The 23,314-nt window shown below is 41.4% G+C and overlaps 1 protein-coding gene across 3 annotated transcripts in view; it reads left to right on the top strand.

Annotated features, from left to right (window-relative positions):
* REEP1 (receptor accessory protein 1) overlaps positions 1 to 23,314 on the top strand; it is a 125,155-nt gene that overhangs the window by 34,071 nt on the left and 67,770 nt on the right. For all 3 annotated transcript variants that reach the window (XM_031949798.1, XM_031949797.1, XM_031949796.1), the window contains exon 2: positions 21,898 to 21,970. In XM_031949798.1, the coding sequence (XP_031805658.1) occupies positions 21,898 to 21,970 (73 nt within the window). The remainder of the gene's footprint in view (positions 1 to 21,897; positions 21,971 to 23,314) is intronic.

Genomic DNA, 23,314 nt, shown 5'->3' with positions numbered 1-23,314 from the left:
TTGTCTTTTCCACTCTTAATTGTTTAAACCCCTTTCCTTGCTCATTATATGCTCTCCTGAGTCTATTTTGTATTTACCATTCCTGGTGTCTATTTTACCTCTTCATTTTGTCCGTTACCTCTTCTTGTAAATAGTAAAGAGAACACTTTTGTGAATTCTTCACATGTACCTTGTATTTCAAACCAGGAATTGCTCCCCTGACCTCATGTTTTGGTGTCCACCCTCATCATGTGTGCTTATGTATGGAGAATTATATAACAATAGGAAGCATCATGGCAGTCCAGGAGTCAGGAACTCCTGGATTCAAACCTCCCACTGATACATAAGGGGAATGTATTCCTGAACAAGTCACATGCTCCAAGTGAACCAACTGCAGAGCCAAGTATCAATGTCTATTGGTGGGGGGCCTTTCCTCAGGCCAGAGTTCTTCATGCTGATGGACTCACAGGTTTGCCTCCCGTGCTCCTCCCTCTTCCCTTATTATGCTGACTCTCAGCCTCTGGAGAATGTAAGAAGGGATGAATGTAGATGAAGCATTTCACAAAGGGAGGGATAATGATGGCGATTACTGGGCACTTATCTGTAAAGTGTTTCATGGCTCCTAATATCGAAAGAAATTGAATCTCCCAGAAGTTCAGTGCCCAAGGGAACCAGTGAGTCAGAACAATCTGGGAATAAAACCCTCTGCCTCCCCTACCTCCCCGCTGTTGTTAATGGAGCTGTTGCTGTCTCCCGGCTTTTGTTTCTCTCTATCAAGCTTTTTTTATTTTCTATTTCTAATTTGTTTATTTGGGGAACCAATCATCCCTTGGTAATTGCTGCCCATTTACAGAAGCAGAGACTTAGCCTTCTACTTTATAGAGAAAATAAAGACTATGGCCAGGAGCTCTCTCTTCTCTCCTAGAACCAGCCTCTGAACATTCAACCCTCACCCCCTAACTCCTCTTTATTTCCCCTACCCCCTTTTCTCTCCTCTTTTGCTTTAGCCTCAGATGCTGAGGTGGTCCTTCTCACAGAAGCCAATTTCTCTTTTTGCTTTGTTTATTGTGAATGTAACAATGATTAAAAACAAGAACAAAAACCCAGCCTACAAAGATTTTAGTATGCAAAGATGAATGAAAAAGAAGCTGATGAAGTAGCTGTATTTCTGTATCATTCAGTTAATTTTTAAAGAATTATATAGGAAATTTAACAAGGCATTAACAAGGCTGCTCTGTTTGTGTCTTTTACATTTATTTGGGCATTAAAAATATCTTATTAGATTTTTTGCATATTCATACTTATCTACTATTCTATTTGGGGCAATTCGGTGGTGCAATGGGTAGAGTGCCAAGTTTGGAGTCAGGAAGGCCTGAATTCAAATCTGGCCTCAGAAATTTACTAGCAGTGTGACTCTGGGTAAGTCAACCTTTCTGACTAGATCTACTACAAATCTATGTTACATAACCTCAAGTGGGTCCTTATTACAACTGGCCAATCCTTTTACACCTCCCTTACTGACTCACTATCCCATTCTCTATAGTAGATCATCCAAACACTTTCATCCCTTCTCAAAACTCTGCTGGCCCTCTCCCACATCCTCTCATCTGAGAATCTTGCTTCAGATTTTACTGAAAAAATTGAGGCCATTGGCTGAGAAGTCCCTTTTTGGTTGTTTTTTTCATATCATTTCACTCAAGCTTTCTTCCACTATTGCCTCCATCCTTCTCTTACTCAAAGACATGGCCCTTCTCTTTGCCAACACCCTCTAGAGCACAAGTGATTCCATTCTATGCTGTCTTCTCCAGCAAATTGCACCCTCCCTCCCAATCATTTCCATTCTCACTCATTTTCAGTCTCTTCCTATTAGCTATTTCTTGGCTGCCTACGGAACACCCATGTTTTCCATATCCTCAGAAAACCTTTACTTGATCCTTCCATCCCCCACTATCATCCTCTTCTCTATAGCATCTAAACTTCTCAAGAAGTCCATCTATGCTAATATGGAAATGTTTTACATGATTGTACATGTGTAACCTTATCAAATTGCTTACCAAGGAGAAAAAGAGAGAGAAAGGGATAGAATTTGGAACTTTAAACTTAAAAAAAACCCTTCAAATGTTAAAAATTGTTTTTACATGTAATTGGAGAAAGTTAAGATATCATTTGAAAGAAAAAAAAAGGGAGAAAGGAAGAAAGGAAAAAGGAAGACAGGAAGGAATAAAGAAAGAAAGGAAGGAAAGAAAAAAGAGGAAGAAAGAAGGAATAAAGAAAGGCAGAAAGGAAGGAAAGAAGAAGAAAGGAAAGAAGGAAAGAAAGAGAAAAGAAGGAATAAAGAGAGAGAAAGGAAAAAAGGAAAGAAAGAATACTTAGTGCTTCCACTTGCTCTCTTATTCTTTTTTTTTTTTTTTTTTTTTTTTTTTTTTTGCTGAGGCAATTGGGGTTTAATGACTTGTCCAGGGTCACACAGCTAGACAGTATTAAGTGTCTGAGACCAGATTTGAACTCAAGTCCTCCTGACTTCAGGACTGGTGCTCTATCCACTGTGCCATCTACCTGCCCCTCTCCTCTGATTATTTTAACTCTGCTCTCTGCCTTCCAGTCTTGTTGCTCAACTGAGATTGCTATGTCCAAAGTTACTGAGATCTCCTAATTGCTGAATCCCACTCCTTTCCCTGCCTCTGTTCTTCTCAACTTCTCTGTTTCTTGGCTGCCTCCAGACACCCATGTCTTCCACATCTTTTGCTGCTGTTGATCACCCTCTTCTCTGTGATGCTCTCTCCTCTTCAGGTTTTCAGGATACCAGTTCTCTTTCTACCTCTCTGACCACTTTTTCTCAGTCTCCTTTGCTTGATCCTTAACCTGGTCACATCCCGTAACCATGAGTGGCCCCCAGGACGCTGTTCTGGGCCCTCTCCTCCTCTTCCTCTATACTACTTCACTTGGTCACCTCATCAGCTTTCATAGATTGAATTTTCTCGATGTTAATGATTCTCAATCTACTTTTCCAGTCTTAAACTTTCTGCTAACCTCCAATCTCACATCTCCAACTGCCTGGACATCTGGAATAAGAGACCTATTAAACTCATCATATTCAAAACTAAGCTAATTCCCTTTCCTCCCAAACCCTATCCCTTTCCCACAATTCTTCTGTTCCTATCAAGGCCAGCACCATCTTCCCAGGACCCATGCTCATAACTCAGACTCCTAGAAGCCTCAAAGTTTCACTTCTATCCCATTGTCTCCTAGTCAAAACAATGCTTATATTGCAGCCACCTTCTTTACCCTCTTGGTTGGTGTCCAGTTGGTTCCTGTCCTACAATTCTGGCTTCTCTCTTTCTCTTTCCTTCTTTCTGTAACATGGATCCTACTGCCTCACCTCAGGTGTCCTGAACACCTGAATCTTCCTTCTGCCTAATCTCAATTGGTATGGTTTTTTTAGGTAGCTCGATCCCTATCTATAACTCTTAGACTCTTTCACTTCTTGTATTAACTCTTTCCTCAAGTTTGTATCTCACTCTGTAGTTCCCTTGTATCATGTATCAGGCAACATTATCAGGGATCCATCATCCCTGCCTTCCCCCGCCTTTCTTTGATGGTTTCTCTTTAGCTCTTCCTAGAGTCACAATCACCTACTTATACTTGGCCAAGATGAAGGCTCCCAATCTGACATCATGACAGCTATTTTCACAATATTTCCGTTTAGGGTGTAGTGAGGGGAGAGGGCACTGGGTGATCTCAGGGTTGAACAAATATTCCAAGGAGGTCAAGGACAGAAAGAAAGGTCCTGTCTCTATTAGAGCAGTCATGACCCTATTTTTCAGGGTAGCAAGAAACTGGAAACAAAGTAGGTATCCATTGGTTGGGAAATAACTGAAAAATGCAGTTGGGAATGCAATGAGATATCATGTTGGAAGAATCAGCAAATATGAGATCATGGGAAAACTTGGATGGGGGGAGGTGCAATAAGTAGAGAGGGATGAAATAAGTAGAGCTAAGAAAATAAAACACAGGGGCGATAATAACGTAAATGAAAACATTGAAAGGCAGCTGAATTTTAACTCATTTTAATGACCCATCATTTTTTTAGGAGAACGAACAGTGAAAAGTACTTCCCATCTCTCTGGGTCAGAGGCTGTGAATGCTAGAACGTTAGAAATATTCTTAATCGTGGATGTCCGAGGAACTGGTTTTTCTTTGTTACAAAGGGTAATTCAGGGTTATATTAGGAAAGGACTATTTGTAAGGAGAATTTTCCCTCTGACACTTACTACTTGAACCTAGGCCAGTCACTTTCCTTCTCAGTCTCAGTTTCTTCAGTTGCAAAATGAAAGACTCATACCAGTGGAACCAGAATCTTCTATAGATCAAATGAGATGATATGATGACATGCACAAAGCACTTTGGAAGCCATGCGGGGCTAGACTAATGCTAGTTATTATTAATATACACCTTCATTTTCCAATGACGTCTTTCCCAATCCCTCCAGGCAAAAAGGAATTTTCTTCCCTTGAACTTCATAAAACACTCTGTATCACTCTTATTAGTTTCCGTTCTTCATTGTTGTTATTAGGTCATTATTGCACATTTTTATATGTATCATCTCATCCCCATCTCTATCTGCCTGCCCCAACCGCCTCCTGAGAGCAAAATTCCTTTCTTGGTCACCACTCCCTGATAGTTTTGCCTTCCCCTCTTAGAATTCAAGGAAAAAGATGAGATCTCTCTGTCTCTGACTCTGGGTCTGAAGCTGCTTTTGTCTCTGTTTTTCACACACACACACACACACACACACACACACACCCTTTCTTTTCATTCTTTCTCATTCATTCTCTTCTAGTAGGTACTTTGATGAGGGCCAAGACCATATCTTATTCTCTTTATCTCCTCCAGGACCTAGTAATTAACTTTGTATTGTGTGTGTGCATCTCTATGTGTGTGTATTTTAAATTTAATTTGCATCTGAGTTTATTGATTTAGGGAAATTCTAATGCAATAACTTCCTCCACCTCTGTGACTTGGTGACAGTGTATGGGATGTCCCAGGAGGACACCTCTGGTGTGAGGGTTGGCTGAGCTCTTTTCAGGGCTGCTCATCCACCTTTTGTGTCTACCTGTTACCCAGCTCTCACCTGTGGCTCCAAGAAGCAAGTAGCATGTGAAGCAGCCATAGCCAGGAAAAAAAAATTTGGTAGATGGATTAAAAGTAATAGAGCAGGTAGGTAGCACAGTGGATAGAGTATCAGCTCTGAAATCAGGAGGACCTGAGTTCAAATTCTGCCTCAGACACTTATCACTTACTTTCTAGCTGTGTGACCCTGGGCAAGTCACTTAATCCCAATTGTCTTAACAACAAAAAAAGTAACTAATAGACCTCAGACCCATTGGCAAGTCAGGGTGTGTGAAGGGAATGGGCAGATGAGAACAATGTGTTCTAATGACCAGGAAGACTGTGGAGCACTTAGAGCTTGGTCAGATGTGGAAGACCAACGTCATCCGCTGCATCCCTGGCCATCGTCAGTCGTCCTGATTTTTGTCCTGACACTGGCTCTGATGACTCAGGAAGAGAGAGTGAGACGGATGACTTTGTGCAGCTCTGCTTCTATTAAATCCAATTTATACACAAGTCAAGATATCACTCTGTGATGTCACCGGTCCTCTCCAAATCAAAGGATAAACACCAAGCATTAGTAAGCACCTATCATGTGCTAGCCACGTGCCAAGCTCAGAGGGTACAAAGAAAGGCAAAAGACAGCCATGATCCTCAGGCTAATGAGGGAGAAAACATGAAAACCCAGGTACAGATAAGCTGTAGAGAGCCAACAGAGAGCGTGTACTAGCATCAAGGAAACCAGGAAAGGCTTCCTGTAGAAGGCGGGATTGTAACTGGATCCTGAAGGGAGCAGGCGGCTGGAGATGAGAAGGGAGAGAGCACCCAGTACCGGGGAGAGTCAGAGAAATGCTTGGAGATGGAAGAGTTTTGTGTGAGAACTTAGATCACAGAGCATGTGGGGATGGATAATAAACCTGGAATGGTAGAAGGAACTAGATGTAGAGGGGCTTGGAACTCTAAATGGAAGAGTTTATGTTTGATCCTAGAGGTGACAGGAAACCATTGGAGGTGAATGAATGGGGAGGGGGGAAGGACATGGTCAGCATTGTGCTTTAGGGAGGTCACTTTGGCAGCTGAGTGGAGGATGGACTGGAGTGGAGAGGTGTGAGAAGGGAGATGGAACAGCTGGCTTTCTGTCCAGTGGGGAGGTGATGAGTAATGAGGGTGGTGGCAATGGCATATGGAAGAGAGACAGACAGAGAGACAGAGACAGAAAGACAGAGACAGAAAGACAGAGACAGAGAGAAACAGAGAGACAGAGACACAGAGAGAGACACAGAGAGAGAGAGAGAGACAGAACGAGACAGAGACACAGAGAGAGAGACAGACAGAGAGAGAGAGAGAGACAGACAGACAGAAAGAGAGACAGACAGAAAGAGACAGAGACAAAGAGAGAGAGAGACAGAAAGAGAGTGCAGAAGGTAATGGTTGGGTGATGGATGAGAAACCACTCCCTTGGACTTCTATTATACTTGAAATGTGTCCAAGTCTCACATATATTCTAACACAGTCACAGCTGACCATCGCTCTCAGCGTATCTAAACCCAGATCTCGCCTCACGCAAGGTCAGACCTCTGCTCTACTCCACGCTAGCCTTCACTTACCCTTTTGCCTAAAAAAGACCTGAACGGCAGCCTCCAATTTAGGACTGAATGGTTATTTTCCCAAAAGTCCTTCTGTAAGTCAATTGCCTGGCACACACAACGCATTTCCCTTTAGAAACAATGTCTGGGGTGGTTGGGTCCCTGGCCAACCCACAAAACGCCTGGATTGCCCATACTATTCCTGAAGCAGAAAAAAGACGATAAGCCGGCATGGCCAAGCCTTACGGTGTTTCTCTGGGGAAAGGCTTTCGGAGGGCCAGCCCTGGCAGCTACCCACTTACCTGCCCCCTCCAGGCAGTGGGAGCTGGGCCTCTGACAGAGGTTCCCATGGTAGAGGCCCTGGTGGAGAGATCGAACCCAGAAACTGCGGATAAGGAGCTTTGGGATGCCAGGACTCTCCCCCGCTCCCCCCGCCACTCCCCCCACTCACACCAAAGCCCGCAAGTATTTCTTGGTCCAGGAGAGTTTCTTGGTAACCGACTGTCTTTCTTTTCTTTTCCTTCTCCTTGTGAGGGCTACGGTGATTGGTTCCCCTCTTTCCCTTTCTAATGTTGCTATTATAATGCCTCTTTCCAAGATTTCTTTCCTTTGTGGCTTCATGAGGGAAAGAAAGCAACTCTGTGTGCATGTGTGTGTTGGGGCGGATTTTCTTTTCGATTTTACTGCTATTTAAAAAAAGAGAGGAGGTCTGAGAAAAGTGCTCCCATTTAACTGGGAGATAAAGCTTCGCATAAATCTAGATCAACTGTATCTCCAGCATTCCTTGGATCTACCAGTCTAGCAACCCCATTAAATGAGGAAATGAGGTTATTCTGGCATGACTGGTTCTTTTTACCCCCTGGTCCCAACAAAATATATTTAATCAAACAATGTAGCAAAAGGAACGACAAGAAAAGCTCTGCTCACCCATGGACTAGGGGCACACATGCAGAATACAAACATGTCCAAAGGCCCCATAGGGAAGGCACGGAGGCAGGACATGGCCCAAACCGAGAGCCACCAGGTGGCCACAGCAATTCGGTCTTGGACAGTGCAAGGCTGCTGGCATCCTCCAGAAGGAGGCAGGGGCCATTCCTACTGCACAGCAGAAAGTCAGTGATCTGCTAGGTAAGGATGTGTTCCTACCTAGTTCTTGCTACTCTTTAAAAGCTGTTTTTGTCACACTACTCATTTGTATAGGTCTAGTACAAAATCACTCATTTATATAGGATGTCTCAGAACTCTATGCAGTATATACTATATACTATATATAGTATATACTATATAGTATATATATAGTATGTACATATATACTATATATATATATACACTATATACATACTATAATATATATACTATATGGAGTATATACACTACATATATACTATAGTATATATATATATATATATATATATATATATATACTACATATACAACTATATACTATATATACATATGGTATATATATATATAGTATGATGATATATAGTATAATCAAGTTTATTGTATCCTCTCTATATATACTATATCTGCATACTGTCTTAGAGTAGCAAAGTACTTTGTTCACAACTATTCTGTAGGTTAAGTAGATGGAGTGCCCCTTTTAAAGATGAATTAACTGAGGCTCAGAGTTTTTTTGCTGTTGTCTGACTTTTCATAACCCCGTTTGGGAGTTTACCACTTCCTTCTCCAGCTCATTTTACAGATGAGGAACTTGAGGAAAACAGAGTGAAGTGACTGGACCAGGATCACACAGCTCGTAAGTGTCTGAGGTTAGATTTGAATTTAAGAAGATGAGTTTTCCAGACTTCAGGCCTTGCACACTATCCACTGCAGTGCCACCTAGTAGCCATTAAGTGTCAGAAGCAGCAGTCAATCCTCAATCTTTCTGATCGTAAATCCAGGACCCTTATCTCGATTCTTCAGCACATTGTTGAAGGCTAAGACAGGTGTTTCAGACCTCTTCCCTTCCTTGTCTACCGCAATATTTACATCATACCTGATATGCTACAGACAATTGTTGATTAATAGACATGTTTTCTCAGGTCTATAATTTTACCATAAATAAAGAAAACACTTTTCTGAATAATTTGAAGGAATTTTTACGTAGGTCTGGCAAGGATATTCCTGTTCTTTATTTGTATGTATTTTTTCATTTATTTTATTTAAATGTAAAAGTCTTGAACTTAAATACAAAATGAGAATTGGTTTAAATTGGTCTATTGAATAATGTTGCTGACATATAGTTTTGAAGAATTAAATAATATTGAATATTGAATAATTGAATAATATTGCTGACATATAGTGTAGTTTCCCTAGTTTTCCACTTTTGATTAAATCTATTATACTTTAACTTTGAGATCATTATTACTAGCCCTTTTTTAATATCTTAAATTCTACTCCTGCCCTTTCTTTTAACTCTGTATGTACCTCTCCTTGTTATAATGTTTCCTGAAAGCAACATATTGATGAATTCAAATTTTAAATCTGCTCTTCATTTCCATTTTATGGGTAAAATGTTATTTTCTTTCTCGTTTCTTGTTCCTGACTTTACTCCATCCTTTTCCCTTTACTGTGGCAAAGAGGCAGCTATATCAGATGTCTCTATGATAAAAACACAAACTTTTCCTGACTTTTTCCCCAGACAGAAGAAGGTGATTTGTCTCTTGACCCTGTTTTAGTAAAGAACGGAAATGATTCTTTCTCCTTTAAGCTGGGAACTGTCCACTGGGTATAACTTGTCAAAATGATTATCTAAGTGTTTTTGTTTTTTTTAATATAAATTTGTCTCTTAGCTAAGTTTCCCTAGCTACTCTTAGCAACCTGCAGTTTAAAGCCTACCTCAGGACTGATATATTAAAAAAGACATCAACAAAACTTAAAAAAAAAATAAAGTCAATAAGCTCCCACAAAACTTGCAGGTGCTCTGATTTTTATTTATTTATTTTATAAGATTTCAAGGGAATGTATTCCCCCTGGAGCTCTTTCCAGAATGTAGCTCACAGTTTGCCGCATATATCTTGGAGGGTTTATGAGGAAGAATTGCCAGGTGTGCTTGGGAATCCTACCTTGATGATTGACAAGTAGAAGGCTTTCCTCTGATATACACTGGGAAACTGCCCCCGGAGAGTATCCAAAGCTGCTCTGAAGCAAAAGTCCTTTGGGAAATCAGGACCCTGACTCTTTTCAAGGGACCTAGAAAAGATAAAGAAGAGAACTCTGGAAATAGTCTGGCTCTGTAACTTATTTTGGGCTTGGAAAGCAGGCCCCAAATTTAGGTTTTAAAGTGTGTGTGGGAATGAAACAAGTTGCTGAAAGTGTAGATTTGGGGCTCCTGCATTCAGGCTGAAACCCAAATCAATCAAAAACATTTATCCAGAGCCTACTAAGTGTCAGGCATTGTACTAAGCCCAAGGGATACAAAAAGAGGCAAAAGATAGTCCCTGCCCTCAAAGAGTTTATAATCTAACAGGGCAGGCAGTGAGCAAATAAATATATGCAAAGTAAGCTGTACACAAGATATGTAGGGAATAATTAACAGGAAGAGGGTCGGGGAAGCTCCCTGTAGAAGGTGAAGGTGGAATTTTAGTTGGGATTTAAATGAGATTTGCTGAGGATTCTGTTGTTGTCCATCCTTTGGTCTTGGATAAAGCTTCCCCAGAAAGTTTCAAAGAGAGGAAGAGGAAATTGAACTGTGCCACTGGAAGTCATTGAACCAAGGCTGAGCCTGTCAGAGAAGCTGCAGATGCAGCATTCTTCTTCAGTCCCCTTTTGTCTAATGCTGAGATCTCTTCTAGCTCTGATTTTCCGTGATCTAGGATGAGGAATTCATCAAATCCTGGGATTGGTGCCTGAGCCCTGATTTCCCTTAGGATCTTAGGCTTGAGGCCTGATTTCCTGGGCCTCAGACTTGAGGCTATTGCGGTGGGATACAAATATAAGAAAAAGAGTCCCTGCCTACAAGAAACTAACATTTTTTTTGAGGCAATTGGGGTTGAGTTATTCAGAATCACATAGTCAATAAATGTTAAATGTTTGGGGCTAAATTTGAACTCAGGTCCTCTGGACTACAGGGCTGATGCTCTATCCATTGCACCATCTAAGAGCTTACCTTCTAACAGGGAAGACAACACAGAAGAGAGCCGAAAGGAGGGAAGGGAGAGAAGTGTCAGAGTGTAGAGAGTCAGAGCAGAGCTGAGAGAAAAATGAAAGGCAGCTGGCCTGAACCCTTCCTCAAAATGGAGATCCTGGGAGGGATTCATCAGCAGGACAAAGGGACTGCAGAGTTGGAGGAATGTCCCAAGATGAGAAAGCTACAGGGGATGAGAAAACTTCCAAGATGAGAAGGCAGCTGGGACACAATAGCAAAGTCACCAGAGAGTCAGGATTTCTCTGTGCCTCAGTTTCCTCATCTGTACAATAAGGGAACTAGATTAGGGGATTTTAAGGGCCTTTCCAGGGCCAAACCAATAATTCTTTGATTCTTTAAGAATGGGAAGAGTTAGTCAAGACCATTATCATCATCATCATCATCAACAAGATAACTAATAGTACTAATAATAGTTACAGAGCATTATCCCAAATGTTCTGTGTCAGGTAAAACCCACTGTGTCAGGTAAAATAGTGCTCCATCCCATAGTGTGTCCTCCTCAGTCAGGCTCACTCTGGATGAGCTTGCCCCCCATCCCACCTCGTCCCTGGGCCCTGACAGAGATGAAACCCCAGCACTCCAGAGCACCATGGAGAGCTCCTGTAAGTAGGAGCAGACTGGGAGAAGGACATCCCTAGCCCGTCCCTTCCACCCCAAGGTAGCCAGCTGGCATACTTATTAATACGAGACTAAGATGATTTTAGGTACAACCCAAATATTTCCCTCAGGAGACCCTGAAAGCAAATGTCCCAGCCACACTGACCTACTTGGTTTTCCCTAGATACAACACTCCCACCTCCTGATTGTGCCTTTGTACACACTGTCCCCCAGCCTTGGAATGTACTTCCTCTTCTCCTCAGACTTTTAGAGGTTCCTTTTAGCTTCCTTCAAGGCCCTGCTCAGAGGCCACCTCCTACATGAAGCTTTCTCAGCTCTTCACCAATTATTAGAACTGCCCTCCCCTAACAGCCCTTTCCCCCCTGCCCCATTAATGCAGTTGCTTCTTGTTTCCTTGAAAAAGAATGTGTTTTTTGGTCTCTGTGAGGAGGAACCATACAACCCTAACAGTGCCCGTCATACTTGAAAGCTCCAGCTCAGAAGGGACTGTTCCCTGGCTTGTTTGTGTTAAACAAACAGGGCCCAGAGGTTCCCATCTCATGGAAACCAAAGCCCAAGGGTTTGCCCTGCCCCTGTCCCTGTCACCTGAGCTGTGTACGCAGTCAGTCTTCTCCCAGTCCAGCTAACCTAGCTGAGCGTTAATGTCTGCCCTTGAAACCTCCTAATTTGAGTTTCCCAAAAACGAATTCCCTCAATTAACTTTTGCTCAGTATATTTTGGAACCTGTGCGTCTCTCTCCACTTACTGTCTGACAGATACCTAACATTTTCCCTGCTTGGAGAGGACAGAAAGAGCCTATTTTCCCCTAGAATCATAGATTTAGAACTGAAAGAATCTAACTTTATCACATCACAACTGAGGAAACTGAGGCACAGAGAGTATAAATGACATAAAAAAGTTGTCACTATCTACCATATAACTTGGACCCTTTTTCAGTGATCTGTCCTTATAATAATCTTATTAAATATCACCAAAGTCGGCCTGCGAGGATCTTCCAAGCACCTGGAGACCAAGGTCTTAGGATTTTCACACTTACTGTAATAATACACCTTGTACTTTGAGCTGTTTTGAAGCTTAGTCCAAGCTTGTTGTTGCAAATAATTTATGTTATATACATTTTAAGAGCAGGTATCTCATTGAAACTGGTTAGTTGGTCTAACCAAGTAGGATGTGATTACATAGTGGAGAAGGATTATCTTTCTTGTTTGTCCTCAGTGCGTGGCATTCAGTAAATACTTAATAGTGGAGGTCAGTCAATAAACATTTATTAAGTACCTTCTAGTTTCCGGGCACCATGCGAAGAACTTTACACATTATCTCATTTGATCTTCCCAGTGACCTTGGGATGTGGGTGCAGAGAGGCTCAATTTCTGGTTCACTGCATAGGAAATTCCCTGATGAGTACTTTGCCTTTACAAGATCAAGCTGGCGTCTTCTCAGAAATTTCTGGTCTTAGAGTTGCTGGGAACACTGAGAGGTGAAATGATTTAACCAAGCTCACTTAACCAGGATGTGTTGGAGGAAGGACTTGAACCCAGAACTTTCTGGTTCTGAAGCTGACTTTTGGTCCTCCATGCTAGGTTGTCTTTTTATAACATACGAAGTATATGGGGTGTTCAGGGGGACTAGCACCTCCAGTGGGAAGACTGCTGAACCCTTTCCAGAGCTGCTCATCCACTTTGTGTTCACCTGTCCTCCAACTCTCACCTGTGGCTCCAAGAAGCAGATGCAGCTGCCGCACCCCAGTAAACCTCAGCAGATGAAAAAGGGGGCAGTTCAGGGGCCAAGATGAAATGGACTGAAATCAATTCAAGGTGCTCAGGATGACATTTCAAGTTCTGATTTCATTATCCAAGGGATTCCTACAGTCATTCATTGAGTTTGTTTATTCTTCCATTCCCAAATGCAACCATTTAAGAAGGCTGCGTTTGTTTTGATCCAGAGCACTGGCATGAGTGAGCCGTCTCACTGGGCTCAACCCGTTGCTATTTGCCTGCCCCATTGAGACTATTTCTGTTATTTCCTTGTTAGTTTTAAGTGGTTTCTGTTCAGACATGGGTTGTACAAGATGGCCTTTGAAATCCCTCCCAACAGTGAGATTTAGGGATTTTTAAAAATGTTTAAGGTAATGTTTAACATGGAAATATACAAAATAATAATAATTTGCTGTCCAGTCATTTTTAAGTTGTGTCTGATTACACTCTAGGATTTGTTTTTTTTTTGGGGGGGGTTGTTTTTTTTTTTTTTTTGGCAAAGACACTGGAGTGATTTACTACTTTCTTCTCTGGCTCTTTTTACAAATGAGGAAACTAAGGCAAACAGAGTAAATTGACTGGACCAGGGTCATACGGCTAGTGAGTATCTAAGGCTTTTAGCTCAGGAAAATGAGTCTTCCTGACTCCTGGCCCAGCACTCTATCCACTGTGTCACCTAATAATAGTAGTAATGATAATAACTAGCACTTATATAGTGTTTTAAGGTTTGCAAAGTGATTTATAAACTTATTATTTTATTCTTGTGACAATGCTGGGAGGAAGGTGCTATTAATATCCATATTTTACAGATGAGGAAACTGAGACAAATAGGATGAAGTGGCTTTCCCAGGGTTACATAGCTGGTAATTGTCTGAGATTATATTTGAACTTAGGTCTCCCTGACTCTAGGCCCAGCATTCAAATACATAACTGTGACCTTCCAAGGAGACTAGGGACTAGGTATTAATTAAACTTTATATCTTCTTGCTTCCATTTCCTCATCTCCCAGTCGTTTTTCAAAATTTAATTTAATTTTTCTTTTTGCTTAAAAAAAAATCTATTTTTTTCTGCCTCCCACCTTGCCTCCTACTGGAAAAAAAGTCAGTTCTTCCTAACTATAACAAACTACCTACCATACCACCACCAATCCTGTATGATCTATGAATGATTTTTTTGGCTTTGATTTTTGAAGTCTGTTTTGGTTATTGTGTTTGACTGTGGGTGTGCCTGGCATTCCCAAAGACAATAATTAAGCTCCCCTGAGAAGGCAGTGATCCACAGTAGATGGGCCACTGGGCTTGGGTTCAAATCTTATCTTGGACATGGGCTTTGTGACAATGGCTAAATCAGACTCCTGGATCCTTAGTGTTTTCACCTGTAAAGTAAGGATGAGGTTACCTTTACCTACTGAAAGGATCCTGGCTCTGGAGTCAGAGGATCTGTTCAAATACTGCCTCTGACACTAGCTATGTTTCCTTAAGCAAGTCATTTAAAATCATTATCCCTGAGTCTCCTTATCTATAAAATAAGGGAATTGGTCTCTGAGGCTGGAAAGATGAATGAGGAGATGGATAGATGAATGAATAGAAAGATAGATGAATGAGCAGGTGGAGAGATGACTGGGTAAATAGGTAGATGAATAGGGGGATAGGTGGATGAATAGAAGGATAGATGAATGAGTAGGTAGATAGATGGATAAGTAATTGGATAGTTGGGTAGATGAATTAAGGAATGGGTAGATGGATAAGTGGATGAATAGATGGATAAAAAGATGGATAGATGGATTGGTGGATGGTAGATGGATGAGTAGGTGGATAGATAGATGGGTAGAAGGACAGATGAATGAGTAGATGGATAGATGGATGAATAAGTAGATAGATGGATGGATAGATGAAAAGATGGATAGGTAGATAGATGAATGAGTAGGTGGATAGATGGATAGGTGAATGGGTAAATGGATAGATGAATGAGTAGGTGGACAAATGGATGGGAGATGGATAGATGGATGGATAGATGGATAGATGGATGAATAAGTAGATAGATGGATGGGTAGATGAAAAGATGGATAGGTAGATAGATGAATGAGTAGATGGATAGATGGATAGTTGAATGGGTAGGTGGATAAGTAGGTGAATAGATGGGTAGATGGATAGAGGAATGGGTAGATGGATAGATGGATGAATGGATGGATAGAAAGATAATGATAGATAGATATAGAAAAGAAAGAACCAGAACTTGAACCCAGGTTCTCTGATCCCAGTTGTCCTCAAACATTAATGTGACTTCTCTGTCTCCCTGTCTTCTCTCAGCTCTAGAACAGAGAAATCTTTCCATTATATAGTGTTCTAGAGATTCCATAAACAAAACCCAGTCATTTGTGAACACATGCTGTCAAAACAGAGATAACTCATGGGAGGACATCCCATGTGAGGCTGCAAAAATAAGTGTGAGAGAATAACAGGGAAACGAGGCCAAGGCCAGGGCCCCTATCTCTGCGGAACTCCCTGACTCGGCTCTGGCTCTCATGGAATGCTGGTGTTGATGACATTTCAGAAAGACCCACTTCATCTGTTTGTTGGGATTAGGGGAGGCCTTTCCACTGGCCCCAGTTCATCCGGCCTGGCCTCCTGGAGTCAGGGAAGAGACTGAAAAAACACTCTGACAAAGACGAGCTGCTCTCTGCTCCTCCTGAAAAACTGGATCTGCTGAGCGCTCGTCCAGAGCCTCTGTGGGCTGCAGGTCGGGACCCAGCGTGGTGTGACCCAGTGGCCACTGTGTTCTCCATCTTATGTGACTTGGCTCCACTCAGCTGACAAGGGTGCCCCCTAGAAGGAGGATCCCCGATATCCTTCTCAGTGTCTTTCCTGGCTTCTTATTCTCCTTGGCCTTTGATCTACTTTACTTTGGGAAATTATGTTAAAATAATCAATAACTACTCACATTTACATAGGAAGACCCTGTGTGAGATATAAGCTACTCATGCCCATTTTTTGAAATGAGAAAACTGAGGATCAGAAAAATTAAGGTGATACAATTAAGGAATGCCTCAGGGAGGATTGTACCTGCCCCCAACTCAAGCACTCGATGAAGATTGCAATGGAAAGATCACTGGCCTTAAGTAATAAGTCCTGAGTTCGAATCCTACCTCTGATGCTTACTATCTGTGTGATCACTTTGCTTGCCCCATCTTTACTAAATTTACTCAGCTGTTAAAGAGAGGACTGCACTAGATGGCTTCCCAGCTCTAGGTCTGTGATCCTATGTGGAAACTAAGGCCGATAGAGATTAAGTGGTTTGTCTGAGGTCACACAGATAAAAAATGGCAAAACTGGGATTTGAACCCAGACTCTTTGACTGCATATCCAGTGCTTTCTCTCTGCTTTGCTCTGAAGCATCAAGGGAGCAAGAGGAAAAGACTATAGATCAAATATCTGCTTCACACTGACCTTTAGCCAATTCAAGGCAACTTTTATGATTAAAGACCTACTATGTGCAAACACCTACACTAGACTCTAATATTACTATTATCTTATTATTAACTCTTATGTACAAAACATTTGCAGTAGATTATTATTATTATTAGGACTTTTGCTATTGAGTACCAAGTATGTGCAAAGTGCTTATAATAAACTATTATTATTATTAGGACTTTTGTTATTAAGTACTTACTATGTGCAAAGCACTTGCAGTAAATAGTAATTATTAAGCCTTATTATTGGGGCTTTTGTTATCAAGTGCCCACTATGTGCAAAGCATTTGCAGTAAATAATTATTATTAAGCTTTATTAAGACTTTTGTTATTAAATGTCTACTATCTGCAAAGCACTTGCAGCAGACTATCATTATTAAGTATTATTATTAGGATTTTTGTTATTAAGTACTTACTATGTGCAAAGCACTTGCAATAGACTTATTATTTAGTGTTTATTATTAGGACTTTTGTTATTAAGTGCCTATTATGTGCAAAGCTTACAGTAGACTTATTTTAAGTCTTATTGTTATTACTTTTGTTATTAAGTGCCTACTATGTACGAAGCTTACAGTAGACTATTATTTTAAGTCTTATTGTTATTATTTTTGTTCTTAAGTGCTTACATGTAAAGCATTTAGAGTAAATAATTATTATTAAGCCTTATTATTAGGACTTTTATTATTAAGTGCTTACTATGTGCAACTTGCAGCAGACTATTATTATTTTAAGTCTAATTATTAGGGGTTTATTGGTTATTTGGTTATTTGGCACCTATTATGTGTTAGATGGTCCAATGGATGGAGCACTGTGTTTGGAATCGGGAAAACTTCTCTTCTGGAGTTCAAATCTGATCTCAGACATATACTAGCAAGTTACTTAAGCCTCTTTGCCTCAGTTTCTTATCTGAAAAATGAGCCAGAGAAAGAAGTGTCTGACCACTGCAGTATCTATGCCAAGAAAACCCCAAAACGGGTTTGCAGAGTGTTGGAGACAACTGAAAAATGACTTAAAACATGAGCAAAGTATGTACATTATACTCTAGGGATACAAGAATAAGACAGTTCTTGCCCTAAAGAAACATATTTTACTATAAGTGGGAGGATATAGTATTTGTTAAAAAAAATTAAGTAGAATATAAGAAAATTTGAGAATCTTTGAAATGATCTTCTACTGGTAATTTGTGGCACTCCCAATATTTGTGGGTTCTGCTGGTCCAGAGCTAATTCAGAGGCAGAATTTGCTAATTACTTTGAGGGTTGTTGGAGAAGGTCAGAAAGAAACGCATGTCATCTCTGCCATCTTGGCTCCACCCAAGAAAATTTGAGGAAAAAATGGCAGTAGGATGGGGGAAAATCATGCAGGCCTTTGGGATGGAGGTAGTACTTGGGCTGAGCCTTGAAGGAAGATTCTGAGAGACTAAGATGAGCAGGGAGGCCGTTCTTGCCCTGGGGAACATCCGCAACAAATAACGGAGCCAGCCTTGGTGCTGGATTGGCTCCCACATATATGAATGGAATGCTTCCTGACCTGTCTTCCCCCATCTGCTTTCTCATCACTCAAAGTCATCCTTCATCGGATTGTTGGGCAGAACTTTTCTCTGTAAAGATCTAATCTTCCACTCCCATGTTTAAAATTCTGTTCCTAACTGAGCCAAGGCCAGAAAATCCTGGATCCAGGACCGAAAGGGGCCCCAGAGGCGTAAATGAATGCGAGCATCATAAAAAATTGGCCATAGTGAAAGGTTTCTGAATGCAATTAATTCAGAATCAGACACGGAATGGATCCAAGGTGTTTCTGGCAGCGCTTGCTCACGTTGCATTGGGTGACTTCACCGCAGCCTTGGTTCTCAAACATTCCACCAAGATTTAATTCTCCATTGCATATGTTTCACCTGTAGCGGGTTGCTTGCTGTCTTCGGGAGGGGGAAGAGGGAAGGAGAGGGAAGAAAATATGGAACACAAGGTTTTGCAAAGGGGAATGTTGAAAATGATCTTAGCATATATTTGGAAAAATAAAATTCTGTTAAAAAAAAAACAACAAAAAGACAATTAATTCTTCATGGAAAAAATAAAGCACATACACATCATTAGTACACAAATTTGCTTTTGTCTTTAATGAATGGCCAAATTTATCAAATATATTAAATTGTTTTAAAAACAATTGCTGTTTAAAACAGGGCCCCTGTAAAAAATTGTTTTAAAATAAATTTCTTTATGATTTATTATCGGTAAATGTTTAGTTTGCATACCTATTTTATATACCTATGTATAAAAATTTCTTGGGTGAAAAGGGGTTGGGAGTGGAAAAAAATTTAAGAAGTCTTGGTTTAATCCAACCCCCATCACATTATAGGTGAGGTTATTGGTTTAGTCCAACCCCCGTCACATTATAGGTGAGGTTAAGGGAGGGTCAGGACCTCCCAGCTAGTACGTATCAGGTGGGATTTGAACTCAGGTCCTGACTCCAGAGTCAGTAAACTCTGTACCATCCTCTCCAGGATAAGTTTAGGCGCCTTCTTGGTTATTAAACTGCCACCACCCGAGCCGATCCCAGTTGTGTCCCATAGACATGCCCTATATTTTCCTGGTTTTATGCTTTTTGCTCATACTGACCCATCCTTTAAAGATCTGCTCCAATACCCCCTCCTCCATGAAGCCTTCCGTGATGACTCATTAAAATCCCTTACCACCCTCCCCACTCATGGCACTTTATTTCACAACTCTTAAATGAATTTATCAAGGTTTTTTGTGTTGCATTGACCTGTGCATGTAGCATATCCCTTTATTAAACTGTAAACTCTGGCAGGGAAGGGTCCATGTAGGGTCTGAATTTTGTATTTCTTCCTGGGGTCAGACATTCTTCTCTATATACAATTGATCCATAATTGTTGGATTGAGTTGATTCAACAAACATTTATTAAACACCTACTATGTGCCAGGAGCTCTGCAAGGACCCGGGAATTCTTCTTCGGGTCTGTGATCTCTATTTTAAGCCATTGTGCAGATCACAGTCCCTTTACCCACCTCTCATTCTGGGCAACCCCTGTCTGGGTCTTTTTGTGAGCCCTCCAGATCTATGGCCTTCAGTATCTTCATCAATAAAATCTTGGGTTAGACCAAATGATTTGAAGTCCCTTCTCCTAGCTCTAGATGGATGCTCTGGGTGCCTCAATTCCAGCCTTGTTCAGTCGATCTTGGCAGAAGCAGCGCTAATGGTTTATAAGGAAGGAAGGGTGGGATGTTCTCCCCAAAGGCCTTCCAGCCAATGACACCGGGTGAGGGCAGCTCGGAGATTCCAGTGGGGGAAGGCTTCTGGGCTACTGGTTAGGATTCTTTTACCATGTCTTGGTAGCTGGCGAGTCCCGCCAAGTTGGGTCAAGGCCATAGCAACTGTCTGGGATTAACTGGGTCTGACTTTACATCAGCTGGTGATGATCACTGCTGCTCCCGTGCTGTGATTTCCCTCTTTGATATTCTCTCTCCCACCCCCACATCTCTTCCCCAGGCTGGTATTGTGCTTTTCTTCCTGCCTCCTGGAATCTTTAGGATCATTTCAGATTCATCTCAAGGGCCCTAGGAGGCCTTTTCTTAATTTCTCAGTTGCCAACACTCCCATTAATCAACAAACAGTCATTCGGGAGAGCAGTTTGGAAATATGCCCAAAGGGCTTTGACCCAGCAGTGTTTCTATTGGGCTTGAATCCCAAAGATATAATGAAAAGGGACCCCCATGTGCACAGATGTTTGGGGCAGCCCTTTTTGTAATGGCAAGAAACTGGAAACTGAGGGGATGCCCATCAGCTGGAGAATGGATGAATGAGTTATGGGATATGAATGTTATGGAATATTATTGTTCTGTAAGAAATGACCAGCAGGAGGATTTCAGAGAGGTCTTACATGAACTCATGCTGAGTGAAATGAGCAGAACCAGGAGATCATTGTACACGGCAACAAGATTGTGTGATGATCAATTCTGATAGACGTGGCTCTCTTTAACAGTAAAATGATTCAGGCCAATCCCAGTGGTTTTGTGACCAAGAGAGAGAGGACTGTGGGAACTGAGTGTGGTTCACAACATAGTATTTTCACCTTTTTTGTTGATGTTTGCTTGCATTTTGTTTTCTTTCTCATTTTTCCCCTTTTTGATTTGACTTTTCTTGTGCAGTCTGATAAATGTGGAAATACACGTAGAAGAATTGCACATGTTTAACATATATTAGATTGGTTGCCATCTAGGGGAGGGGGTGGGAGAAGGGAGGAAAAAATTTAGAACACAAGATTTTGTAAGGATGAGTGTTGACAATTATCCATGTATATATTTTGAAAATAAAAATCTTTAATTAAAAAAAATCAACAGTCAATCAGCAAGTATTTATTAAGCCACCTACTATGTGCCAGAGACAGGTAGGTGGTTCAGTGGATAGAGCACTGAGTGTGGAGTTAGGAAGATGAGTTTTACTGGCCTCAGACACTAGCTGTGGGCAAGTCACTTAACTCTACCTCAGCTTCCTCTGTCAAGTGAGCAAGAGAAAGAAAAGGTGAACCATCTCGTATCTCTGCCAAGAAAACACCAAATGGGATTGTGAAGATTTGGACATGACTGAAAACAATTAAACAGCAACAGCTCTGTGCTAGACTCTGTGTTATGTAAATACATTTTGTATATACTTAACTGTGTGCCTATTGGTTACCCCAGCAAAATATCACTTCCTCGAGGGCAGGAACAATTAGATTTTTGTCTCTGTAGCCTATCACTTATCACAACTAATAACTGCTAATATTTGTGTAGAACTTTAAAGGTTTGCATCTGTCATTTCATTGTGATCCCCCAAACATTGGACTAGGGGTTCTTATTATCCCCATTTTACAAATGAGGAAGTTGAGGCAGAGAGCCGCTAAGGGTCTTGCCCAGGGTCACAAGTTGGTAAAGGTCCGAGGCAGGATTTGAACTCAAATTTCTTGACCCCAAGTCTACACTTGGTACATATATGTGGCTTAATCAGTGCTCGTTGAATTGATGCCTGTTGACCTGGTGGGCTCCCCTGTACTCCCAACTTTTCACATCTTGGGTATAAAAGGATTGTTATTGAGCTATGGTAATGGTGAGGTGGTCGCTGTCCCTATGGGTCCTGGGGACTGCTCTGCCCTGGGAAGGGAAGGGAATCATCATTCATCCCTGGGGCCGGACCCAATATTCACACGGATTCTCTCTTATCTCTCTCTCTCCCTAGGCTCCTATTTGGCACCCTTTATCCTGCGTATTATTCGTACAAGGCAGTAAAGTCAAAGGACATTAAAGAATACGTGAGTAACTGGTTTTTAGCTGGATTTTCTGGGGATGCTATGGGCCAGGGGCTGACTGGGCTTAGAATGGGGGAGAACCATTGGCAGAGGGCTCTAGGGAAGAGGAAGCAAGCCTGGTCCTAGCTGTGTGGCCTTGGGTAAATCAATCACTTAGTTTCTCTGAATTCGGTTTCCTCTTCAGTCTGATTTTTTTTTCTTATCCTGGGAGGGGAGCCCCGATGTAACGTCACAATCCATGCCTTCTGGTTCCTCAGGCTGCTAGGTTTGGGGCTGTGACTCAGTTTCCCTATGGTCCCTTCAGATTATTCCTTCTCTTATGTCCAGCTCTTATCCCTGAGGAAGGGTCCTGGTGCTGGTATTAGCAGGTGCCCCCTGGGAAAGGTCTGGCTCGGAGCTGGATAGTCACCATCACCTGTGGGTCCTTTGTTAAGTGGGCAGGGAAGCACAGTGCTCCCCACGAGTTGAAAAACGGGCCTGGGAGTTGAGAGAAAGGGATGACAGACCCTCTGGGACTGAAGTATTGGTATTGGGAACCTTCAGATGAGGAAACTATCAATCCAGCTCTGCCATTTAGAGCCTAGAGCAGAGATTCTAGTCTAGTCTAGTCTAGTCAGTCTGGTACTGACCTAGAAACTGAATGGAGCTTCTGGAACAAAGTGCCCCAACCTCTGCTTTCTTAGGGACAACCTGTCATGCTGACTCTCCCACAGTAGAGTCTGCTGCCATCACACTGATTGACATTGTGGTCCTGAGATGTTCTGAACCTCAGTTTCCTCATCTGGAAAATGGGGTAATAGTACCCATCTCACCAGGTTCTTGTGAGGATTAAATGAGATTGTAATTATAATTATATGATATATAAATATAATTATAATAGCCTTAAAGTGCTATGTAAATGCTTACCAATATGATTAATATTCAATTCATTTTAAATTTTAATTTAATTTTTTCTTTTTAAAATTAATTTAAAATTTAAATTTAAAATCATGCTATAAGAGTTGCAAAGTTTCATTTGATTTATTATGGTTATTAATCACTTATCTAGACAGTATAATAGAGTAGCTGACATGACTTGAATTCAAGTCTCCCCACAAATAGCTAATTATGTGTGATGTCAGGTGAGTTGGTTACAGCTAAGGTTCAGTTTTCTTATCTGTAAAATGGGATTGATCAATAGCTCTTAACTCACAGGGCCCTGGTGGGGCTCCAATGAGATATGTTCAATAGAAAGCCCTTTTCAAATCTCAGAGTGCTGCATAAATGTCAGCAGGGATTTTCCCACAACCTGGTGCCACGTAAAGAGCAGGAAAGGGATTATACAAGGAAGGAAAGATTTTGCAGTAA

The sequence above is a fragment of the Sarcophilus harrisii genome, chromosome 2 (assembly GCF_902635505.1).
Source record: "Sarcophilus harrisii chromosome 2, mSarHar1.11, whole genome shotgun sequence".
In the NCBI taxonomy this organism is placed as follows: Eukaryota; Metazoa; Chordata; class Mammalia; order Dasyuromorphia; family Dasyuridae; genus Sarcophilus; species Sarcophilus harrisii.
This window is presented reverse-complemented; position numbering and strand designations above follow the sequence as displayed.